The sequence below is a fragment of the Artibeus jamaicensis genome, unplaced genomic scaffold (assembly GCF_021234435.1).
Source record: "Artibeus jamaicensis isolate MK-2021 breed Jamaican fruit bat unplaced genomic scaffold, CSHL_Jam_final contig_525, whole genome shotgun sequence".
In the NCBI taxonomy this organism is placed as follows: domain Eukaryota; kingdom Metazoa; phylum Chordata; class Mammalia; order Chiroptera; family Phyllostomidae; genus Artibeus; species Artibeus jamaicensis.
This window is the reverse complement of record NW_026521874.1, coordinates 6079748-6100316: the sequence shown is the minus strand read 5'-3', so window position 1 is coordinate 6100316 and position 20569 is coordinate 6079748. Positions and strand designations below refer to the sequence as shown.

The 20569-nt window shown below is 54.1% G+C and overlaps 2 protein-coding genes across 2 annotated transcripts in view; one reads left to right on the top strand and one right to left on the bottom strand.

The window, feature by feature from the left end:
- Positions 1-942: 942 nt before the first annotated feature.
- On the bottom strand, positions 943-7957 carry RITA1 (RBPJ interacting and tubulin associated 1). Its single transcript, XM_037133497.2, has 4 exons — positions 7451-7957; positions 7144-7281; positions 4472-4827; positions 943-1974 (listed from the first exon to the last, which is right to left on the bottom strand). The coding sequence occupies exons 3-4, from the start codon at positions 4792-4794 to the stop codon at positions 1470-1472; spliced, it is 828 nt and encodes a 275-aa protein (XP_036989392.2). The 5' UTR covers positions 4795-4827; positions 7144-7281; positions 7451-7957; the 3' UTR covers positions 943-1469.
- Positions 7944-20569, top strand: part of DDX54 (DEAD-box helicase 54) — a 17164-nt gene continuing 4538 nt past the window's right edge. Inside the window, exons 1-14 of the mRNA XM_053669899.1 lie at positions 7944-8154; positions 10457-10586; positions 12013-12083; positions 12662-12850; positions 12965-13014; positions 14316-14357; positions 14474-14569; positions 15220-15341; positions 15451-15512; positions 15599-15730; positions 16930-17140; positions 19112-19246; positions 19739-19969; positions 20051-20124. Of these exons, the coding sequence (XP_053525874.1) occupies positions 7981-8154; positions 10457-10586; positions 12013-12083; positions 12662-12850; positions 12965-13014; positions 14316-14357; positions 14474-14569; positions 15220-15341; positions 15451-15512; positions 15599-15730; positions 16930-17140; positions 19112-19246; positions 19739-19969; positions 20051-20124 (1719 nt within the window). The 5' untranslated portion in view covers positions 7944-7980. The remainder of the gene's footprint in view (positions 8155-10456; positions 10587-12012; positions 12084-12661; positions 12851-12964; positions 13015-14315; positions 14358-14473; positions 14570-15219; positions 15342-15450; positions 15513-15598; positions 15731-16929; positions 17141-19111; positions 19247-19738; positions 19970-20050; positions 20125-20569) is intronic.

The following is a 20569-nucleotide window of genomic DNA, read 5'->3' as shown; positions in this document are numbered from 1 at the left end:
ATTACAACCAAAATAGAAAATAGCCATCACTCCGAACTGTCAGAAATCGAGTTGAATGAAGACTGACAAGTAGGGAATTAAAGAAACCACATCCACCCAGACTGGCAGGAGGGGCGCAGACACAGAACGGGCTGCTTCCACATCCACATGTGGTGGGTAAAAATTTGGGAGGGATAGCTCAGGAGTGAGGAGTCCCAGCCAAGGGGCTCCTTTATCTTTAACCTCCTGACAAGTAGGGACCTACAGCCAAGATTGCTCTACCCAGCAAAGACATGATCTAGAATCAAGAGGGAGAAAGACCTACCCAGAAAAGAGAAAAACTAAAGGAGTTCGTCATCACCACGCCATTATTCTATGAAATGTTAATTATTGAAGAAAAAGATCAAAACTTTGAAAAATAAAATGGCAATTTGAATAATGGCAATATTGTTGTCATATCTGTCAACAACTGAATTTAAGAAACAAACTGAGCAAACGAGAACAGAGACAGAATCATGGATGCGGAGAGCATTTTGATGGTTGCCAGATGGGCGGGGGGAGAGGGAGAACGGGTGAAGAGGTGAGGGGATTAAGAAGTATAAACAGGTTGTTGCAGAACAGCCACAGGGATGTAAAGTACAGTATAGGAAATGGAGTAGCTAAAGAATCTATATGTATGACCCATGGGCATGAACAGTGGTGGGGGGATGGTCTGAGGGAGTGGGGGGGTGCTGGGTGGAGGGGAGGTGCAGCAGAAAAAATTGGGACAACTGTAATAGCATAATCAATAAAACATAATTAAAAAAACAAACCAAAAATAAACACAAAGGGCTCTTTCGGAATGCCAGCATGAATAAGTTTCATATTTACCAAAATAGATAAATAATAAAAAAATAAAATCAACTCAGGCCTACCACTGGCCTTTCCACTTGGAAAAAGAAATGAGTAAAAGTCGTGGTTTTAATGAGCTACTGACACATTTAATACATGAAAATAAATACACGATTATTGAAATAAAAAGTCGGCCCTCGTCCCGCCCAGATCCTCGGTCCTGCTGTGGCCCACAGGCTGTGCCTGGGAAAACTCTGGAGGCCCCCAGACCCTGCAGGAAACTCATTCTGAGCAGGGGGTTTGGCTTGAAGAGGGGGAAGGAAACGCTCCAGGTTGGCGACCACACCTTCTACTCATACTTGGCAGCAAGACATAGTGTGGGGGCCAGGTGGAGGGGGCGGGCCGTCCCTGGGGGCATCCCTGGGTTGGCACGGATACAGCTTATGGCTACAACAGACTTGAAACAGGCATCGCAATCGGGGCCCTCGCAGCCGCTAGAGCTTGTCAGGACAGGGCACGGCCCAGGCCACCCCCGCTGAGTCTGCCCCCTCGAGAGCTTCTCCAAAGCCCGCAGGTCTCCCCAGAAGCCCCCTACCTGTGCCGTCCTCTGAAACTGCGGTCCTTGCCGTGACCCGACCAGGGCCAACCTGATGGAAGGATCATTTCCAGGGGGGCTTTGGTTTCTGGGTGGCCCCACCTCGTCGGGGGGTGGCTGACACTGAAAGACTGCCTGAGTGGGCCCTGGGAGTCACCAGGGGACTCCGGAAGGTCACCCCCAGTGGGGAAGGCCTGGGATCCCGAGGCCCATTTGTGTGGGGGCCACTGCTGGGTGGGCGGCCAGTGGTGGGGACAGTCGGGTGGGTGAGGGAGTGGGAAGGCTCGCGCCTCACTGGGCGTGGAGAATCTAACACACCCCTGGAGAACTGCCGTGAGTCTGCCCCCGCCCTGGGCTCTGTCTTTGAGGGACCAGCTGGGTGAATGGCACGCAGAGGGGTCTCCCTGGGGTGGGGTGAGTGGCCCCTAGGGGTTGCCGGGGGTGTCCAGAAGAGGGAATGGAGTTTTGCGGCACCCCCCTTTGTGATCCAGGGGGCCTCCGAGCCGGCACCCTCGGGTCGGGAGCCAAATAGTGACTCATCACAGTAGGACGGAGTGTGGCTGATCAGTCTGGCAAAGGGAAGAAAAACACAGTGAACCCACAGAGTGAACAAGCCCTACAGCCTTAACCCCCACCTACGCACCTCACCCATGCCAGGCACCTGAAAGGGCTACCTGTAGATCCCAGAAGTCCCTGCTCCCCAGCCTGGCACCCACAGTGAGGCACAGCCCCCTCATGTACCACTACCCTCCATCTGTTATTTTGCCCCTGCCAAGCATCCAGTCCCCTCAATCCCTGGCATGTGCCCCAGGCCTGGTCATTTGCATATTTCACCCTCCTGGCCACATGACCCATTCTGTCCAATGGAAGTCTGCCTTAGGACCTCTGCTAAACTGCTGGACAAGAGATGTTTTTCTGTTTCCCGGTCTTGAAAAGCTGGTAGGCGTAAGGACAAAGCAGCTGGTGGCCATCTCCCCTGGAGTGGGGGGGGGCGTGGGGAGCTGCTTGAAGATAAAGACAGAGCCCCAGCGATCCCTTTTCCTTTGTCCTTAGTGGCCTTGTCAGCTGAACCCTTTGCGGTTCCATGGCCCTTCCGACTTGGAATTTTGGAGTATTTACTGATGGCTTTTCCTACGCACGCCCTGGATTCAGCATGTCACATACATCATGTCGTGATTTCTAACAGCATCCGCGGGAAGGTGATATTCACGATGTCATTTCACAGACAAGAAAACCAAGGTATAAGGAGGGAAAAGCCCACAGCAAGCAGGATGGAAGGGACAAGATTCAGATCCAGCCTGGCTCCAGGACTCCAGCTCTCGATCAGGGAATCAGACGTACATACGTGCCCTCGAGGCCTCTCCTCAGCAATTATTATTACTATTTGGTCATTCCCACAAGTATTCAAGGCAAACCCGTGAGGGCTATGGTTTCTGGTCAGGACTGGAAGTGCTCAAATTTGCAAACTTCAAGTCTCTGGAAAGCCAACCTTCTGCCACTTAACTTCTCAAACTGTATCTCATTGCGGCACATCTGCCTGGTGCCACAGCCTTCCCTCAATAACTCCTCTGCCTCTTGTGCACCGACCGTCTCACGAGGCACCCCCTACTTGTCTGCACAAAGCCCCATCCTCCAGGAGGGCACGGCGTTCACTGTAACCTCCCTTGTCATGGGCACCATACTTCTGTTAATGCAGCCTCCCATTTATGTGAGCGTTTTCTGCCACACGAGGCGTCACTGCTGCTAATGTCAGGCTGCCCCTTGTCAGGCTGTGGCCCACAGACCCTCTGTCAGGAACACCACCCTCAGCCTGACATCATAGTAACCAGTCTTGCTTTTATCTCGTTGAACTTGATCTCCTTAAATAGGGATCATTCCCTTTTCTGGACTCAAGTAGGTCCCTGCTGGCTCAGCATGGATCGTAAATATCCTGGCTGGTTGTTAGGGACTGAATCATGTCCTCCCAAAAGGCAGGTCGAATTTTAAGGAGGTAATTAAGGTTCAGTGAGGTCATGGGGGTGGGCCCCTCTTTCAGAAGAGACACCAGGAGAAAAGGCCACGAGAGGACACAGTGTAAAGGTGGCTACCCGCAAGCCAACGAGAGGCTTTGGAAGGAACCAACCCTGCTGGCACCTTGACCTTGGACTTCAAGTTTCCAGAACTGTGAGAAAGTAAATTTCTGTTGTGAAGCCCCTCAGTCCCTGGGACTTCTTTTTTTTTTAACTTTTTCTTAATTTTTAATTATTTATTTATCTTTAGAGGGGAAGGGAAGGAGAGAGAGCGAGAAATATCAATGTATGGTTGCCTCTCGTGTGTCCCCTGCTGGGAACTGGCCTGCAACCCAGGCACGTGCCCTGACTGGGAATCGAACCGTGATCCTCTGGTTCACAGGCCCGTTCTCAATCCACTGAGCTACACCAGCCAGGGCAGTCTCCGGGATTTTTGTTACAGCGGCCATAGCCAATTACTACACCAGTCTCCTGTGTCTTTGTCCAAAACACTGATAAAGAAATGAGGAGCCCTGTGGCCCACCACTAGCTAGGTACCTCCTTCCAGGCTGATATTAATCTGGAATGATCCAAATAATCTAAATCTAATCTATTTACTTTATAACCATTAGCATGAGCTTCTGTTTTTTTAACTCATTCATGAAAATGCAGCAAGAACCATTTTCAAAATGACTTGCTGAAGTCTGCAACCAACACATGTCATTTCATGAATCCACCACACTAATAATCTTACGCAAATTGCTCTGTAATCTTGGGCCAATCCTGACCTCTCTGGGCCTCAGAAGCCAGTCTGTGACATCACGGGATAGGTACTCCACCACCACAACCATCATCACTACCATTTATCCAGAGCTTTCTAAGTGTCAGGTTACGGTGCCAAGCACAGTACACACCTCACCTCATTTAATCCTCTCAATAATCCCACTAAATCCAGGAAACTGCTGCTCAGGTAGGTCAAGGTGATTGCCCAAGGTCACACAGCATGAGACCGGCAGGGCTCTAGAAGGAACCTAGGTGGCTACCCTGGGTGCAGCAGGGCATCTGCCCATGCTGTTACCTGTACTTGTTCTTCTTCCTCGGGGTGAGGGTCGGGGTGCTGCCCCTGGAGGAGGTGGTCTCACAGCTCCCCGAAGTCCGCAAAGCTTCTTTGCCCATTCCTTTGGTTCTGTTGGCCTTCTCCACCCAGGGTGGGTCAAAGTCTGGCGGTGTGGGCCGGGTGCCTGAAGGGCTGCCAAACAAAGTCTCATCCACGTATGAGGCCCTGGCCTTGACCTGACAGCCACCCCGGCAGCGGCGCTGGCGGTGAAGGGTCTGCATCCCACTGATGGCCAGCTCCAGGGGGTCTTCATGCCGCCCATGGTCCCAGGTGACAGCAGGCATACTCTGCCCACCAGGCCCTGCCTCCAGGGCTACCTGTGAAGAAGGGGTCAGGGTGCCATTCCTCTGTCATCGGCAGTGCCACCACAGAGAGATTGGTGGTCTCTTCTCTCTCCATCCCAAGGGCAAAAGGGTCGGGGTCTCCCTCAAGCAGTTCTCCTCAAAGGGGAACTGCCAACCTCTGGGGATGTTTCAGAAATTTGTTGGACAATTTTTTTTCAGTTGTAACAGTGATGGGGAGAGGGGTGTTACAGGCAAATGTTTAATAAACACACATTCTGACTTCCGCCAAGATGGAGGCATAGGTGGATGTGCCGTGCCTTCTCACACAACCAAGTCTAGAGACAACTAAATATCAGCAACAGAAAACACAGCCAGAACACGGAAAATTGAACTTTTCGGAAGTCTGATAACAACAAATTCTTCAGCCTGACCTGTAAGGGGCGAAACCAGCAGCTGGTGGAGCGGGGTTGCACAGGAAAACTCGGTCAGACAGACTCAGGCGCGCGGAATCCAGGCACAGGGTGGGACCTAGTGAGCGACCGAGCCAGCGACCAAGCGAGCCACCTCGGGGATACAGCGCGGGAGCAGGGCTGTGGGTTGACTGTGGTCGCGCATTTGTGTGTGGATAGATAAGTGAGGGGGTGGGCGATTGGACCGGGACCCAGCGGTCCCGGCAAGCGGCGGCGGAGGGGGCCGCCATTTCCCTGCTCTGACCCCACCTCCACGTACAGCGTCATAACCCAGAGACTCTGAGTGGCCCGGCCCAGGTGAACCACCTAAGGCTCTGCTCCTCACCCAGCTGCGAGAAACAGCTGAGGGGGCCGCCATTTCCCCGCTCTGACCACGCCCCCACATACAGCATCACAACCCAGCCACCTGGGAGTCCAAGGCTCGGCTCCTCACACTTAAAGGGCACGAACACACCAAAAATGGCTCAAGAAGATCTCAAAGCCCCAGAGCCTATAAATCTAAACGATGAAGAAATAGCAAAACTCTCAGACGCACAGTTTAAAACACTGGTGATCAGGATCCTCACAGAACTGGTTGATTATACCCACAAATTAGACAAATATATGAAGGAGAAACTAATTGAAATGAATGGAATTGCACAGGAAACCAACAGCGATGAAAAGGAAACTGGGACTCAAATCAATGGAGTGGACCTGAAGAAAGCAAATAATGGCCAAACAGAAAAGAGTCAAGAAGCAAGAATTCAAAGAAATGAGGAGAGTCTTAGGAACCTCCAGGACATCTTTAAATGCTCCAACATCCGAATGATAGGGGTACCAGAAGGGGGAAAGGCACAGCCACCAATGGAAAACTTATTTGAACAAATAATAAAGGAGAATTTCCCCAATCTGGCAAAGGAAATAGACTTCCAGGAAATACAGGAAGCTCAGAGAGTACCAAAGAAGTTGGACCCAAGAAGGAACACACCAAGGCACATCATCATTACATTAGCCAAGATTTAAATGAAGGAGAGAATCCTAGAAGCAGCAAGAGCTAAGGGGACAGTCACCTACAAAGGAGTCCCCATCAGACTGTTAGCAGATTTCTCAAAAGAGACCTTACAGGCAAGAAGGGGCTGGAAAGAGGTATTCCAAGTCATGAAATCCAAAGACCTACAACCAAGATTGCTCTATCCAGCAAAACTTTCATTTAGAATGGAAGGACAGGTAAAGTGCTTCTCAGATAAGATCAAATTCAAGGAGTTCATCATCACCAAGCCCTTAGTATATGAAATGTTACAGGGACTTATCGAAGAAAAAGAAGTTAAAGAAACATGAACAGTGAAAGGACAGCAAACTCACAGTTATTAACAACCACACCTAAAACAAAAGCAAACTAAAAGGACAGCTAGATCAGGAGTGGAAACATAGAAATGAAGATCTCAAGGAGGGTTAGCAACAGGGGAGTGGGAGGAGGAGAAGGGGGGAGAAGGTACAGAAAATAAGTAGCATAGACAGTAGATAGAAAATAGATGGGGGAGGCAAGAATAGCATGGGAAATATAGAATCTAAAGAACTTGAGACACATGGACATAAACTAAAGGGAGGGTAATGGTGGGGACAGGGGGGTAGGGTGGAGGGGAATGAAGGGGGGGAATAGAATAACTGTAACAGCATAATCAATAAAAAATGTTTAAAAAATAAAATAAACATACATTCTTAGCACACCATGTATGCTATATAAATATTGATAGAATGCTAGGGACTGAAGCAGAGACAGGGCTTGTGCCCCTTTTGGCACCAACCACAAAAAAACTGGTCTGGGAAAGACAGAGAACGTCCCTATATTCTGCCCCATATTGATGGGGCAGGAATTAATCAGTTTCAATCTCATGCCTACCTCCTTCGAAGAGCTTTAGAAACATTGTCTCATTTAATCCTCCCATCGGACCTGTGAAGTAGCTTTACGTCCATTCTACAGAGGACAACACTGAGGCTTCAAAAAGTGACGTCACGTGTGTAAGTTACAGCAACAAATCTAGAACAAAGGAAGAGGAATTTGAACCTGATAGGAGTCCAGAGCTTGTACACTTTACCATTCTACAATAGGGGATCACGCCCCCCCCCAACTGCCCCACATGTCCCGATTCCTAAGTCAATTTCCGAGCTGATGTCCAAGGACCCTACATTCTTGAGTTATTTCCTACCTGAGCATCTTGGCTCCTAGACGTCGGTCAGCTGGCAGTGACCCTCAATGCTCCCCCCACCGAGTCTGGACTCTTCTGGGAGGGTGCTCGGGCACCCGCGGCGCATCCGTGATCTCAGTTCATCCGGGGCACGGAATCCCGGAGGCCAGGACCTTCAGGCCATCGGTCCTGGGTCCCAGTACGGAGCACCGCGCGGACAGTCTCACCCCGGACACCCAGGCCCTAGCGACGTGTGCTCCGCGCGCCCATCAAACAGCAACCAGCCAGCGGCGGGGCGGGGCGGCGCGGCGGGGCTGGAACGATTCGGGCCAGGGGGAGCGCGCCAGTTCCCGACACCTCCAGAGTTCCCCAAAGCCTCGGAGAGGGTCCTCTCCCAGAGGAGTATGTGTATTCACTCCATTCCCCCTAGGGCTGCTGAGGGGTAGGGAGACAGTCGGGGCCGCGTCGATGCGTTTCCCCCCCGCCCCAGGCCGCGCAGTGGTACATCCTCATAGACTCCGCCCCTTCACGTTTTCCATTGCCGGGTCCGCATGGCAGTCGGAACGTACCCGGCGGCCAGACCACGGTCGGGATCGGCCATGGCCCAGCGGAAGAAAAAGAAGGGACTTAAGAGGCGCCGGGGCGCGGCCTCCCAGGCCCTCAGTAGCGACTCGGAGGACGGCGAGTTTGAGATCCAGGCGGAAGATGACACTCGGGCTCAGAAGGTAGGAGCGTGACGCTCGCACACAGATTGGCGCCCGAGCCCCGGCTCCCTGCGGCCCCCCCCGCGGCCTCAGTTTCCTCAGCTGGGCACTACCGAGGGTGGGGAGAGGTCAGCTGGCAGGGGTCGGGGGCACGATTGCCGGTCTGAGCGTGTATCTCAGAGACCATCTTGCCCAGGGTCGTGACGGCCCAAGCCACTGAGCTCCAGAGCCTGGGGCCTGCAGGTCTTCCTGGCCGGCTTTTGATTGAGCGCTCCTCATTGGCTACCTCGTACTCAGGGGGCGGGTCTAGTTCTCTTTCGCCCAATGAAAAGTGCGGGTGCTGAAGATCGGACTTTTGAGAGTTTAGGGGATTATTGAGAGTTTGAATTAAGGGAAGTCTGGACTTCGTAGCTTGGGGCGGCGATGCCTCCAAACTTCTGGGAAACTAAGTTATAAATTAAACTTGGATTTGTTGACCATCTACTATGTTCCAGGCTCCGTGCAGAGAGTTTTAGGAGCCTTATTTAATCCTGACACCAATCCTGTGAGCTAAGTATTGTCACCCCATTTTCCAGAGGAGGAAAACTGAGGCCTAGATTGACAAAGGAACTTGCCCGAGACCTCACAGCTTGTGAGCAAGAGAGCCATGATTCAAACCCGGGACTCTCTTGTGTCAGGACCTGTGCTATGTCCACTACTGAGAGCCAAGTGTATTGGAATGGGGAGGGAGGCCTGTGTCCAACGTGCCTGGCGCAGAGCAGCTCTGGGTAAGAAGAGAGGGGTCTACACTCCTCCAAGGCAGGGACCGGACTCCGTCCCACTGTTTCCCCAGCCTCTACAGTGCCTGGCTCGCAGCAGGTGCTCTGTAAACGTGGACAAACTGCAGAAGATAATGAACAGGGGACCAGAGTGCTAAGCGGCAAAGGGGAGCCTGTGCATGTGGATCAGACCAAGGGCTTTGCCCCGACTCAGCCTTGTGTTAAAATCTGGCTCCACCTTGTACTTGCCGGAGTAATGGAGTAGCTGCTTAACCTGTCCGAGCCAGAGCCGTAGAGGGCAGAGGTGTTGTCTGTGAGGAGGTCTCATGATTATAAGTGCCTTACAGACTGGAAAAAATTAAGCGACATGTTTCTATATTCTACTCACTCGGTGTAGTGCTGGGTACTCGCGTGTTCCAGGCACTTTGTTGTCATGTGTTTGGAGCAGGGGTCAGCAGGCATTTCCTGTAGGGACCGGATGGGGAATATTTTAGGCTTTGCAGGGCCCTGTAAGGTCACTCTCTTTTTCGTCTGGTTTTTCGGCCGTCTTTTAGTGTATCGCATGCACTGTACGAGACAAGCTGCAGCTCCCACCTACCTAGATGGTGTAGTGGACCCTAGAGAGTCACCGTGGAAAGAACATAGATTCTAACCCCCCACTGGCTGTCTGCGTGATCTTGGGCAGGTCATGTCACCTCTCTGTGCCTCAGTCTCCTTCTCTGTAAGATGGACAAGATACTAGTACCCACTTCCCAGGGTTGTCGTAAGGATTAAATGGAGTTGGAGTAACTTAATGAATACTCAGCAGCACCTGGGTTAGAGTAAGAGCCATGTAATTCTTGTCATTATATGACTTAGCAGTCCATTTATGCTATTTCCGAGAGGGCGGGGACAGCTCTGTGGTCTGAGAAGGCTCCCCAGAGGAGGCGTCTGGGTTAGACTTAGCTGTGCCAGAACAAGTAGGTGGGCAGAGGAGAGGCAGGCACAAGAGAAACCAGAGTTGGGTGGGGGTGGTGGATCAGAAAGGGGATTGAGGAGGGGGGCAGGGCGGCTTGGAGAAATCTAGTACCTCGCACGCTATAGATGTTGTGACCACTCTCTAGAGCTTTTCATTTCACGAGCTTTGAACGACAGGCCGGGAGGATGATGGTGGTGGTGATGATAATGACATCATTACCATTCACGCCCTGGGCGCTGTTCTGAGCTTCACACTTATCCATTTGGTGTTCACAACACCCTCTGAAGCACAGGCTCTTGTGCTCCGTTTCCCCGAAGTGGAAGCCCAGACTCAAGGAAGATTAAGTCTCTCGTGTGAGGTCTCCCAGCTGCTAAGTGACAGAGTTGGGACTGCAGCGCAGGCAGCCTGGTGGCAGAGCCCACTCTCTCCGCTTCAGTCCCCTGTCCTGGCCCAGGCAGAGGGGAGCCCTGGAGCGGAGAAGTGCTGTGATCTGGCAGGAGTACCAGCAGCTCGAATGGGGCGCAGACTGACACCTGGACAGCTCCTCCCCACTCCACCCCGGCCTCCAGGGGTCTGATGGTGCTGCCTCTCTGTTCCTCTCTCCCAGCTGGGACCCAGCAGACCCCTGCCCACCTTCCCTACCTCAGAGTGCACCTCGGATGTGGAGCCGGACACGCGGGAGATGGTGCGGGCCCAGAACAAGAAGAAGAAGAAGTCGGGAGGCTTCCAGTCCATGGGTGAGTAAATCAGGCACCTGGGGAATGGGAGGGGTAGCAACAGGGGGTCATTGCGCCCTCTGAGCTCTGCCCTGGGCCCAGCACTGTGGTGGGTGCTGGGTAGACTGAGGCAGCAGACACCGTCTCAAAGCCTGTCGGGGCTTCCTCATGGAGGCGACAGCCTGACATGATGAGAGAGCAGCTGAAGCCGGAAGCAGGGCAACGCTGGTGGGGAACAGGCTTTGGGGGAGGTTCTGCAGGAGGACGGCGTTTCAGAACAGGGTGGGGGAAGATGCAGCAGTTGGGTGGGATTGGGATACCCGGCCAGATGGCAATAAGGCTGGACTCTCTTGCTTGCTGTTTACAGATCAGTAGCATCTGGAGCAAAGGTTTAAATATTATGAACATTTTTTTAATTTTAGAAAGGATAAGAAGACCTTTCTAAGTGTGACCTGAGCACTGTTTGACTTTTTTCAGTTAGACATGTATATGGCAAAAAACACTGTAAACTAAGTGGAAGTTTATTTGCAACCTATGGAACAAAGGGTGGCTATCCTTAATATGCAAAGAGCTTTCACAAATCAATAAGAATAAGACACTCCGATAGAGACTTGGGTGAACAACGTGAATAGTGAGCTCACAAAAGGAATCTAGACAGCCAGCCACTACATTGAAAATGCACTCAAAATCTATTAAAAATCAAAGAAAAAGAGCAAATACAAACATTTATGTGTAGTTCTTTCTGCCTTTCTGAATCGCAACGATAATCGACCAAAAGGCAGCTACAATAACACATGGTACTGTCCTGCCTCGGGCCTCCCGCTGTCCTGCCCTCTCCACAAGCCCAAGTCACATGCTATCTACAAAGGCCACCTCCTCCCTCTCATAGGACCACGCACCTCATTTGTCCACACCCTTGTTTGCATGTGTCCTGGTCCCTTGCACATGACGCCCTTTTCTTTAAGTAATGCATTTCAAACATATGAATAAAAAATAGCGTACGGTGAGTCTCTACCTGCCCATTGGCAGCATCAACTGTGTTCGGTCTTACTTTAGCCACTCCTCACCCATGCATCCTGGAGGATTCGGAAGCGAGTCCCAGACTCCCCTCCTGGTATCCTGAAATACCTCCTGCTCACTCAGAGAGAGGCAGGATCTTGCACACCTGGAACAAACTCACAGTTCCTGGTGTCATCCAAGACCCCTGATGACCCTGGTCATCTCATGGCATTAAGAGTGTGTCCACATCGGAATCCACCTAAGGCTTATGTCCCATCACCCATAGACTTGTCTCTTAAGTTTCAGTTTATTCGTTTCGCTCTATTGCTTTTCTTTTCTTCCTTGTTATTTATTTGATGACGTAAGAGCCGTTTGCCCTGTGTGGTATTCTAGAGTGTGGTGCTGTGGGGGCTCCCCAGACCCCCGGTCATTCCCATGTCTTTCCCAGGCTTGAGCTATGCGGTTTTCAAAGGCATCATGAAGAAGGGCTATAAGGTGCCCACTCCCATCCAGAGGAAGGTACACAGCGGGGAGGGCTAGTGGGGTTGGGAGGAAAGGAGGAGCGACTCGGCCCTTCTCTCCGCCTCTTGGTAGACACCCCTTGTACCGGCCATCACATCTGTTGTCCCTCTTACCCTAAAACCCCACAGGCTTGCCCTTTTCACAGATGGGGAAAGTTGGGCCAGGCAGAGAGGAGACTCGACCCTGGGCCTCTTCGCCAGTTAAGGCCTATCACTGCCCAGCCCCTGGGCAGGCAGCTTGCAGGCCCTCCGTTATCTCCCAGGGCTCGTGATGGGTGTCCTCAGACATTTAGCTGGGAGGGAGACATTCGTTTGGGGTCCTGGGTAGGAAGAGTAGTCAGGGACGTAGAGTCTGGCTTAAGCTGAAGGTGGACGTTCGAAGACTAGACAGATTTGGGGGTGGTGAGCTGCCGGTCCCCTGAGGTGTGCAAACAAGCTTTGGTAAGAATGGGATCAGGTCTTCCCATTCGCTGAGGTCCCCTAGGTCATCCAATCCCCAGGAACTGGAAGCTCCGGATCCTGTGGTGTTTGGGTGCAGGAGCTGACCCTCCCCCTCCCCCACTGGTTCCTCTGCAGACCATCCCGGTGATCCTAGACGGCAAAGATGTGGTGGCCATGGCCCGGACGGGCAGTGGCAAGACAGCCTGCTTCCTCATCCCCATGTTTGAGCGGCTCAAGGCCCGCAGTGCTCAGACCGGGGCCCGTGCCCTCATTCTCTCGCCCACCCGAGAGCTGGCCCTGCAGACCATGAAGTTCACCAAGGAGGTGTGTCAAGGCGGGGGGTGGGGGGTGGGCAGGCTGAACTGGAGCCAGTGGGGAAGGCCTGAGTGGGCCGAGGCATCCCCCCCTCACCCTCTCTCAATCTTTCTCTTCCCACAGCTGGGCAAGTTCACCGGCCTCAAGACTGCCCTGATCCTGGGCGGGGACAAGTAAGAGCCCCCTCACCCCTGGCCATGGTCACCCACACCCCTACACCCCACCCCTGTGCGAGCTCACCTGGTGTCTCCAGGGCATCAGAGCAATGGGGTGGAGAGCCCGTGCGCCGTACCAACAACAGCAAGTTCTCGGCCCATTTCAGAAAAAACTAACAAGGGAGACAGGCAGTAAAAGACAGAAAGAAATTTCTCACACGGGCACTGCAGCGGCTCTGATGCTCCTGAAAGGCAGCTGGTGCCACACGGGTCACCCAGACGGTGGCTTAGTTGTATATGGCCTAAGGTGCCCAATTGCACATTGTTTAAAGCAGGATGCACCAAAATCAAACGTGTTGGTAATTGCTCCAGTTTGCAAAGTGTATTTGTCCTGATGTGCTGGCACCATCCTCCTGAGGTGGCAGGCTCACCTGTCTTCCAGGTCTGCAGACTGAGGAGGCGACACCCGGCTCAGGCGGTGGTTTGGCAGCACCGCTAAGATTAGCACTGAGTCTCCTGCTCCATCCTCCTCCCCCCAGCCCACAGTGTCTCCCTCACAGGGCAGCCCCTCCCTTTCCTCAAGGTCACTGCCGCCAGTTGCTCTCAGTCCCCAGTGTGTTGCTGTCCTGTGCTCCTTTGCCTGCCTTGTAATTTATCATCGGGGTGTCCCACCTTTTGGCATCTCTGGGCCACACTGGAAGAAGAAGAGTTGTCTTGGGCCACACGTTAAATACATTGTGACACGTAATCACAAAACAAAAAAAATCTAAGGTTTTAAGTAAATGCACAATTTTGTGTTGGGCTGCCTTTATAACCATCCTGAGCTGCTTGCAACCTGTGAGTTGCAGGCTGGACACCCCGGAATAGTTTGTGATTGCGAGCAAAGCCTCCCTGGGCTAGGCCTGGCCAGAATTCTGGCTCCTACGGGTGTCCTAAGGGTGCTTCAGAGGATGACTACAGTTAGGGATGTGTGTGCTCAAAAGGTTTAAGAAGGACAGACATACTGGAAACTGGATTCTAGGTGCAGCTGGCAGTTCCAGGGGTGGTTGCTAGGTGGCGCTGTGGGGCAAAAGGCAGCGTTGTTGCAATCTGGGGAGAGAGGTGGGTTCTGAGGCTGAGCCCATCTCTTTGTTTTATCAGTTCTTTTGTATATTTGAACTTGTGTCAGGCCAGTGCCTTTGCCTAGGATGTCACTAGCAACCTTTCCCCAGTTGCAAGTCTGGGGTCAGGGAGCAGGACTCACCGGGCATTTGGTGTGGGAAGGGGAGGGCCTAGGCAGAGACCTGCACTATCAGGCTGACACCTCCCCTCCTCCCCAGAATGGAAGACCAGTTTTCAGCCCTGCACGAGAACCCTGACATGTGAGTTTGGGTGGGGGGTAGTGCTCTGGGGTCCCTTCCCAGACAGCCAACGGCTGGGGAGTGGGAGGAGGGTTCTGCTGGGGACCCCAAGCGACCCGGCCTGCGCACCCTTCCAGAATCATTGCGACCCCGGGGCGCCTGATGCATGTGGCTGTGGAGATGAACCTGAAGCTGCAGAGTGTGGAGTACGTGGTGTTTGATGAGGCTGACAGGTGAGGCGGCCCTGAGGCTGGGAAGTCGGAGGGAGGTGGGCTCACTGGTGGGGAGGGCTTTGCCAGGAAAGCCCTGTGTACGGGGGTCAAAGCAATGTCTCCCCAGAGCAGGGGAGCTCCCTGGGCCAACAGTTTTTCTTTGTATTACTTTTGGGAATATTGGGAAGACTAATAAAACAAACACATGATTTCAAAGGTAGGAAAAGCAGCACAAAGTTGAGAACTCAGGTAGGATCATATCCCAGCTCTGTGAACTTGGGCAAATCACAGAGGGTCTTGAGGGCCTGGGGGGCCTTGACTGCAGAGTGGGGATAAGATAGCGTGTGCCCCCCAGGGTGCCGTGAGCACTCGGGAGCCGGTATTTGTAAGGTACTCAAAACGGTGCCTGACAGAGCAGGGGCTGTGATCGTTTATTGCAGTTTGAATTTGTAGGAAACAGAACAGATTAGACCCAAGACTTCAAGGTCGTTATTGCTCAGGGTGAAGATGTCAAACAGAGAAGAAGGGAGCTGAGTTAAGGAAACGTGGGGCGAACACCAGTCCCCGTGGGAGGCAGTGTGGTGGGGGGGATGCTGCCAGAGGTTTGGAACTTGCCGGAATGGGAGCCCCTCTCCTGACCCCGTCCTGCCCTCTGTCCTTGGCCGTTCCAGGCTCTTTGAAATGGGGTTTGCAGAGCAGCTGCAGGAAATCATCGGCCGCCTCCCGGGAGGCCACCAGACAGTCCTGTTCTCCGCCACGCTGCCAAAAATGCTGGTGGAGTTTGCCCGGGCGGGTGAGTGAGCTCAGGGCGGGGCCTGGGTCTGGGCCTGGAGACCTGGGGACTGTGTCCTTCGGTGGCTCAACCCCCTACCTACCCTCCTCTGTGCGCCCCCCACTGGCAGGCCTCACGGAGCCTGTACTCATTCGACTAGATGTGGACACCAAACTCAACGAGCAGCTGAAGGTGAGGCCGCGCCTCTCACTGAGCCCACGTCCAGGGCCCCGCCCAGGGCCCTGACAGCCACACCCACACAACCCCTCTCCCTACAGACCTCCTTCTTCCTCGTGCGGGAGGACACCAAGGCCGCCGTGCTCCTCTACCTGCTGCGCACTGTAGTGCGGCCCCAGGATCAGACGGTGGTGTTTGTGGCCACAAAGCACCATGCCGAGTACCTCAGTGAGGTGAGAGGGGCTGGCAGGGGCGACACACCCCTCCCAGCCATCTCCTGGGAACCTGCCCTTCTTTAGCTGGGGCTGCAGTCCCGTGTGTGGCCACCAGAGGGCAGCACCAGAACAGGACATGGGCCTGGCCTGGGTTTGGTAATTTTTCATTTTAAAACTTTTTATCATAAAAATTTCAAACACATACTACATTTAGAAAATAGCATAATGAACTTCCAGGTACTCAGTTATCAACTCATGTGGCCATCCTTTGATTCATCTATTACTCCCTCCTCCATCCAGGTTATTTTGAAGTATTTTCCAGACATCCTATCACTATAGATTTTCAGTGTCTCATGTGTTTTGCTTTTTAAAAATGAGGTGCACACTGCATACATTAAGTTTTGTAAAGTGCTTTAACCTTATGTGAGCAGCTTTGATGAGTTTTCATTTTATTTTCTTATTTATTGATGTTTAGAAAGAAAGAGGAACATGGATTTGTTGGTTCACTTACTTACTTATGCATTCGTTGATCGATCTCTGTAGGTGCCCTGATTAGGGATGGAACCCACAACCTTGGCTTTACTGGGACAGTGCTTGAACCAACTACGCTACCTAGCCAGGGCCTTTTTTTAAAAAATAATTTAAAAAATTTTTATTTACAGATTTTTAGAGATTGGTGACTTTTTCCATATGTGTACACCCATAACCTTTGGTTATATCAAAGTGTGGGGGGTCCCTCGTGCCCCAAAGGCTGTGGGGGTCGCTTCCCTGGTCAGTCACACCTGGGGTGTGTTGTCTGAGGACACCGTTCACTGGGTTTCACTTACTTGTTACACATGTAACGGTGCTTCCTCCTAGCGTGCAGCTGCCGGGTCACCGATGAGCGACACCAAAATAGTAATTTCCGAAAGGCAGTTAACCCGTTCACGGTGCTTCCTAAGTCTCGGCTGTGTTCTCAGCACTGTATATGTATTAACTCATTTAGTTCTTACAACAAAGCTACAAAGAAGGAAGTCTTCTCCCCATTCTACGGGTGAGCAAAAATGAGGGCACAGAGAAGTTAGGTAACTTGCCCAAGGTCAAGGTCATGCTGCCTCTTGTTAGCGGTCGAGTCAGGGTGAGGCTTACCACCAGGTCATGGCCTCCCCACCCTGGCCCGGACTCCCTCCTACAAGGCCCCTCACCCCTCTCCCTCCGTCCTGTCTGGACTTGAGCAGCTGCTGGCGGCCCAGCGGATGAGCTGCGCCCATATCTATAGCGCCCTGGACCAGACGGCCCGCAAGATCAACCTTGCCAAGTTCACCCATGGCAAGTGCTCCACGCTCATCGTGACTGACCTGGCGGCCCGGGGCCTGGACATCCCGCTTCTGGACAATGTCATCAACTACAGCTTCCCGGCCAAGGGCAAGCTCTTCCTGCACCGTGTGGGTAAGGAGCCAGCTGGGGGGCTGCAGGTGGAGAAAGGGAGGCCCAGGGACTTGACCTGTGAGTTAGGATCTGGGAAGGCGGGGTGTCAAGGTTCTGGTGGACAGCCTCACTGTTCTCAGGAGGTGGCTCTCTGCTTCCTGGATTCCCACGTCCTGGGCTTCTCTCTCTTTCCGGTCATGGTACTTGATGAGGGGGTCCCATAGCCCCCTCCTCCCTGAAGTCCCCTCAATAAAACTGTCCTTTTGGCTCCCTTTCTGGGCACCCTTGCACGCCAACCCCTCTGCTTCCCGTTCCATCACTGCAGGAAGGATCTCGGGTCAGCGTGTGGGGCCCACCTCCCCCTCAGCCTTCCCAGGCCAGAACACTGCGTGTAACACAAGTGAGACGCGTGTTACACAAGTGAGACGCACACACGGCAGGCACATTGGAGAACAAAGCAGAGCAGTGGGTCGCATGCCCCTGCCTGGCGATGGTGACGGTGGCTGTGCCCCAGCTGCCGCCCAGCACTCCCTGCGGGGCCCTGGCCCGCCTTTCTCGGCAGCAGCTCCTCCTGTTCTCACACCCGCCCTGTGCGGTGGGCCCGGCACAGGAGCTCCACTTTGCAGGCGCAGGACCCGAGGCCAGGAGGTTATTGACGGGCCGGTTCTCCTGCAGGTGGCAGAGTGGGGTGGCCGGGACTGGGACCACCTCTCCACTCTCGTGGCCTCTCTGATGACATGGCTGTCACTGTGGTGTGTCCTCTGCCCCAGCCGTTACCTTTTTTGTTTTAAATTGTGGTAGAAGACATGTAACACACCATTGCCATGGGAACATTGTCAGGTGGAACTCGGTGGCATTAAGGACGGTCACGGGGGGTGGGGACCAGCCCCCGCCGCTGCCCTGCTCCGGCCTGGCCACATCCTTTCACCGCCCACCAACGTGACTCCCTGCTTCCCTCTTCCCGGCCGACGGCGCCCACTGTTCTATTTCCTTTCCCTTCTTTTAATTCATAAATGCATTTATAAACGCAGCTAATTTAGTGTGTGTGAGAGAAGAACCTGGGAGGTCGGGTCCTTTGGGTTGTTCTGCCTGTGATTAGATGCCACTGAATTCCGGCCGCCCACTGCGGCCCCCAGAGAAGCGGTTCGACCTCCAGTCGGGGCACAGAGCAGGCCTCCTCCTGGGTGTCCAGCCCCGAGTCCGGTGACCCTGATGGTGGTAGCTGCTGCGCCCTCGTTCCCACTGCCCTGGGAAGAGCTGGTTCTGCACATTCCTTGAGGGGGCCCCAGAACCCCCAAAGGGAGTTTCTCATCCACCCCATGACCAATAGTGTAAACCGGACCACCCCAAATGAATCTTCCAAACGGGTGACATGCTGGTTTTGCAAGCAGCAGCAACGAGCCAAATGGGTTCACCCGGTGCAGACCCAGCGAGGCGCCGGCCGCCCTCTCCTGTAACCTCCTTGTATCGGCGCAAATCATACGTTTCCATTCACCTCTAACTGCCACTCTGCCAGGTGGGCGAGTTGGTTCTGTGAAGGGCTGGAGAGTAAGTCCTGTAGGCTGCAGGGGCCGTGTAGGCTCTGAACTTGGCCCTGAAACCACACAACAGCAGCCATAGACAGTATGTAAATGGCTGCCTGCCAGTGAGACTGCACTCGCACAAACAGGTTGCTGGGAGGATCTGGCGTCTGGGCCTCTTGGCCATGGAATCCCCACCATGTGGTCGCCGGCTGAGTAACTTCACAAAGTCCCCTCCGACCGGGCTCCAGCAGTGCCTCGTCTGTGGTCCTGCTAACGTCCCGGAGCACTGTGTCAGGCTCCTGCACCCTCGTGGTGACCCTGTGACCTCCGGTGACCCCGTGACCTCCAGTGCCCCTTCCCCTTTTGTAGGGCGGGACACCAGCTCAGCAAGGTGTGGGGTTGGGCTGGAGGGAGTCGTACTGGACTTTGGGGGACTTTTGCTGAAGCCTGGCCACCTCTTGCCACCCAGGTCGCGTGGCCCGGGCTGGCCGAAGTGGCACAGCCTACTCCTTGGTGGCCCCAGATGAAGTCCCCTACCTGCTGGACCTGCACCTGTTCCTAGGCCGTGCCCTGTCCCTCGCCCACCCCCAGGAGGAGCCCTCAGGTGAGTGGACGCAGGGGTGGGGCTGTGTGGGTGGGGTCCAGCCTGTCCTGGCCTAGATAGGGGTGGGGCTGGACTTGACCCCGGGAGAAGATCCCTACACAGTCGTCCCTTGGTATCCGAGGTGGGTTAGTTCAAGAACCCCCTCGGATGCCAAAATCCGCGGGTGAGTTCCTTATATAAAATGGTCTAGTATTTGCATATAACCTATGCGCAGCCTCCTATAACTTTATCTCCAGATTACTTATAGTACAGTGTGAAAGCTATGTAAATAGTTATCGTACTGAATTGTTTACGGAATAATGACAAGGAAAAGAAGCGTGTGTATGTTTAGTACAGATGCAGCCTTCGTATTCCTCACTACGGAGCACACGTCCGCAGCCACGGGGATGAGTCTGTGATTAGCAGGCCTGCGTGGGCCCGGCAGCGGGAGGCGGGGCCTGAGCGGGTGGGCGGGGCCGCAGGCCTCTGACCACGCTCTGTGTGGGGCGGCAGGTGCGGTCGGCGGGGACGGCGTGCTGGGCCGGGTGCCGCAGAGCCTGGTGGACGATGAGGACTGCAGCCTTCGGAGCGCGCTGGAGGCGTCGCTGGAGCTGCGGGGCCTGTGTCACGTGGCCGACAATGCCCTGCAGCAGTACGTGCGTTCGCGGCCGGCACCCTCCCCGGAGTCCATCAAGCGGGCCAAGGAGCTGGACCTTGTGGGGCTGGGCCTGCACCCCCTCTTCAGTGAGTCCCCGCGCAGGGCGGGGGCGGCGGGTGGCCCTGCGGAGCCGAGCCCCAACCTCGTACCTCCCTTGCCCCTGCCAGGCTCGCGCTTCGAGGAGAAGGAGCTGCAGCGGCTGAGGCTGGTGGACAGCCTCAGGAAGTACCGCTCGCGGGCGGTGAGTGAGGGCTGGTGGGGACCACAACACAGGGGCTACCACGTTGTCCGGACTCTAACTCAGCGCCTGAGCCCCAGCGGGACCCCCGCAGGCAGTTCCGTCTCTGCTTGCAGCATCTTAACCTGCATCTCTGGCTCTGTCGGCATCTGTACAGACGCCCCTTTTCCTGGCACCATCCCTGCTTGTCCACAGCAGGTCCCCATGTGGCAGCCATTTCCTCCCACTTACGGATGGGTAGACTGAGGCTCCAGGCGGGAGGGCTGAGCTCTAGGCCTGTTAGAGGCCTGAGGAGCTGGCTTTTCCATCAAGTTCCTTCCCTTCGACTCCCGTGGACCCCGATCCTGTAGCTGGGGGAGGTGTGTGGAAAGCAGGGGGAGGCCCACCAGCCCCCTGCCGCAGGGAAAAGGCGCTGGGGTGTCATGGTTACAAGCGCTGGTTTCGGAGG

Coding starts and splice junctions, on each gene's coding strand:
- RITA1 (XM_037133497.2), bottom strand. CDS start 4,794: ATGCCTGCTGTCACCTGGGACCATGGGCGGCATGAAGACCCCCTGGAG. Junction 1,975..4,471: donor AGGAAGAAGAACAAGTACAG/GTAACAGCATGG, acceptor TCCCTTTGCCAG/ACTGATCAGCCACACTCCGT.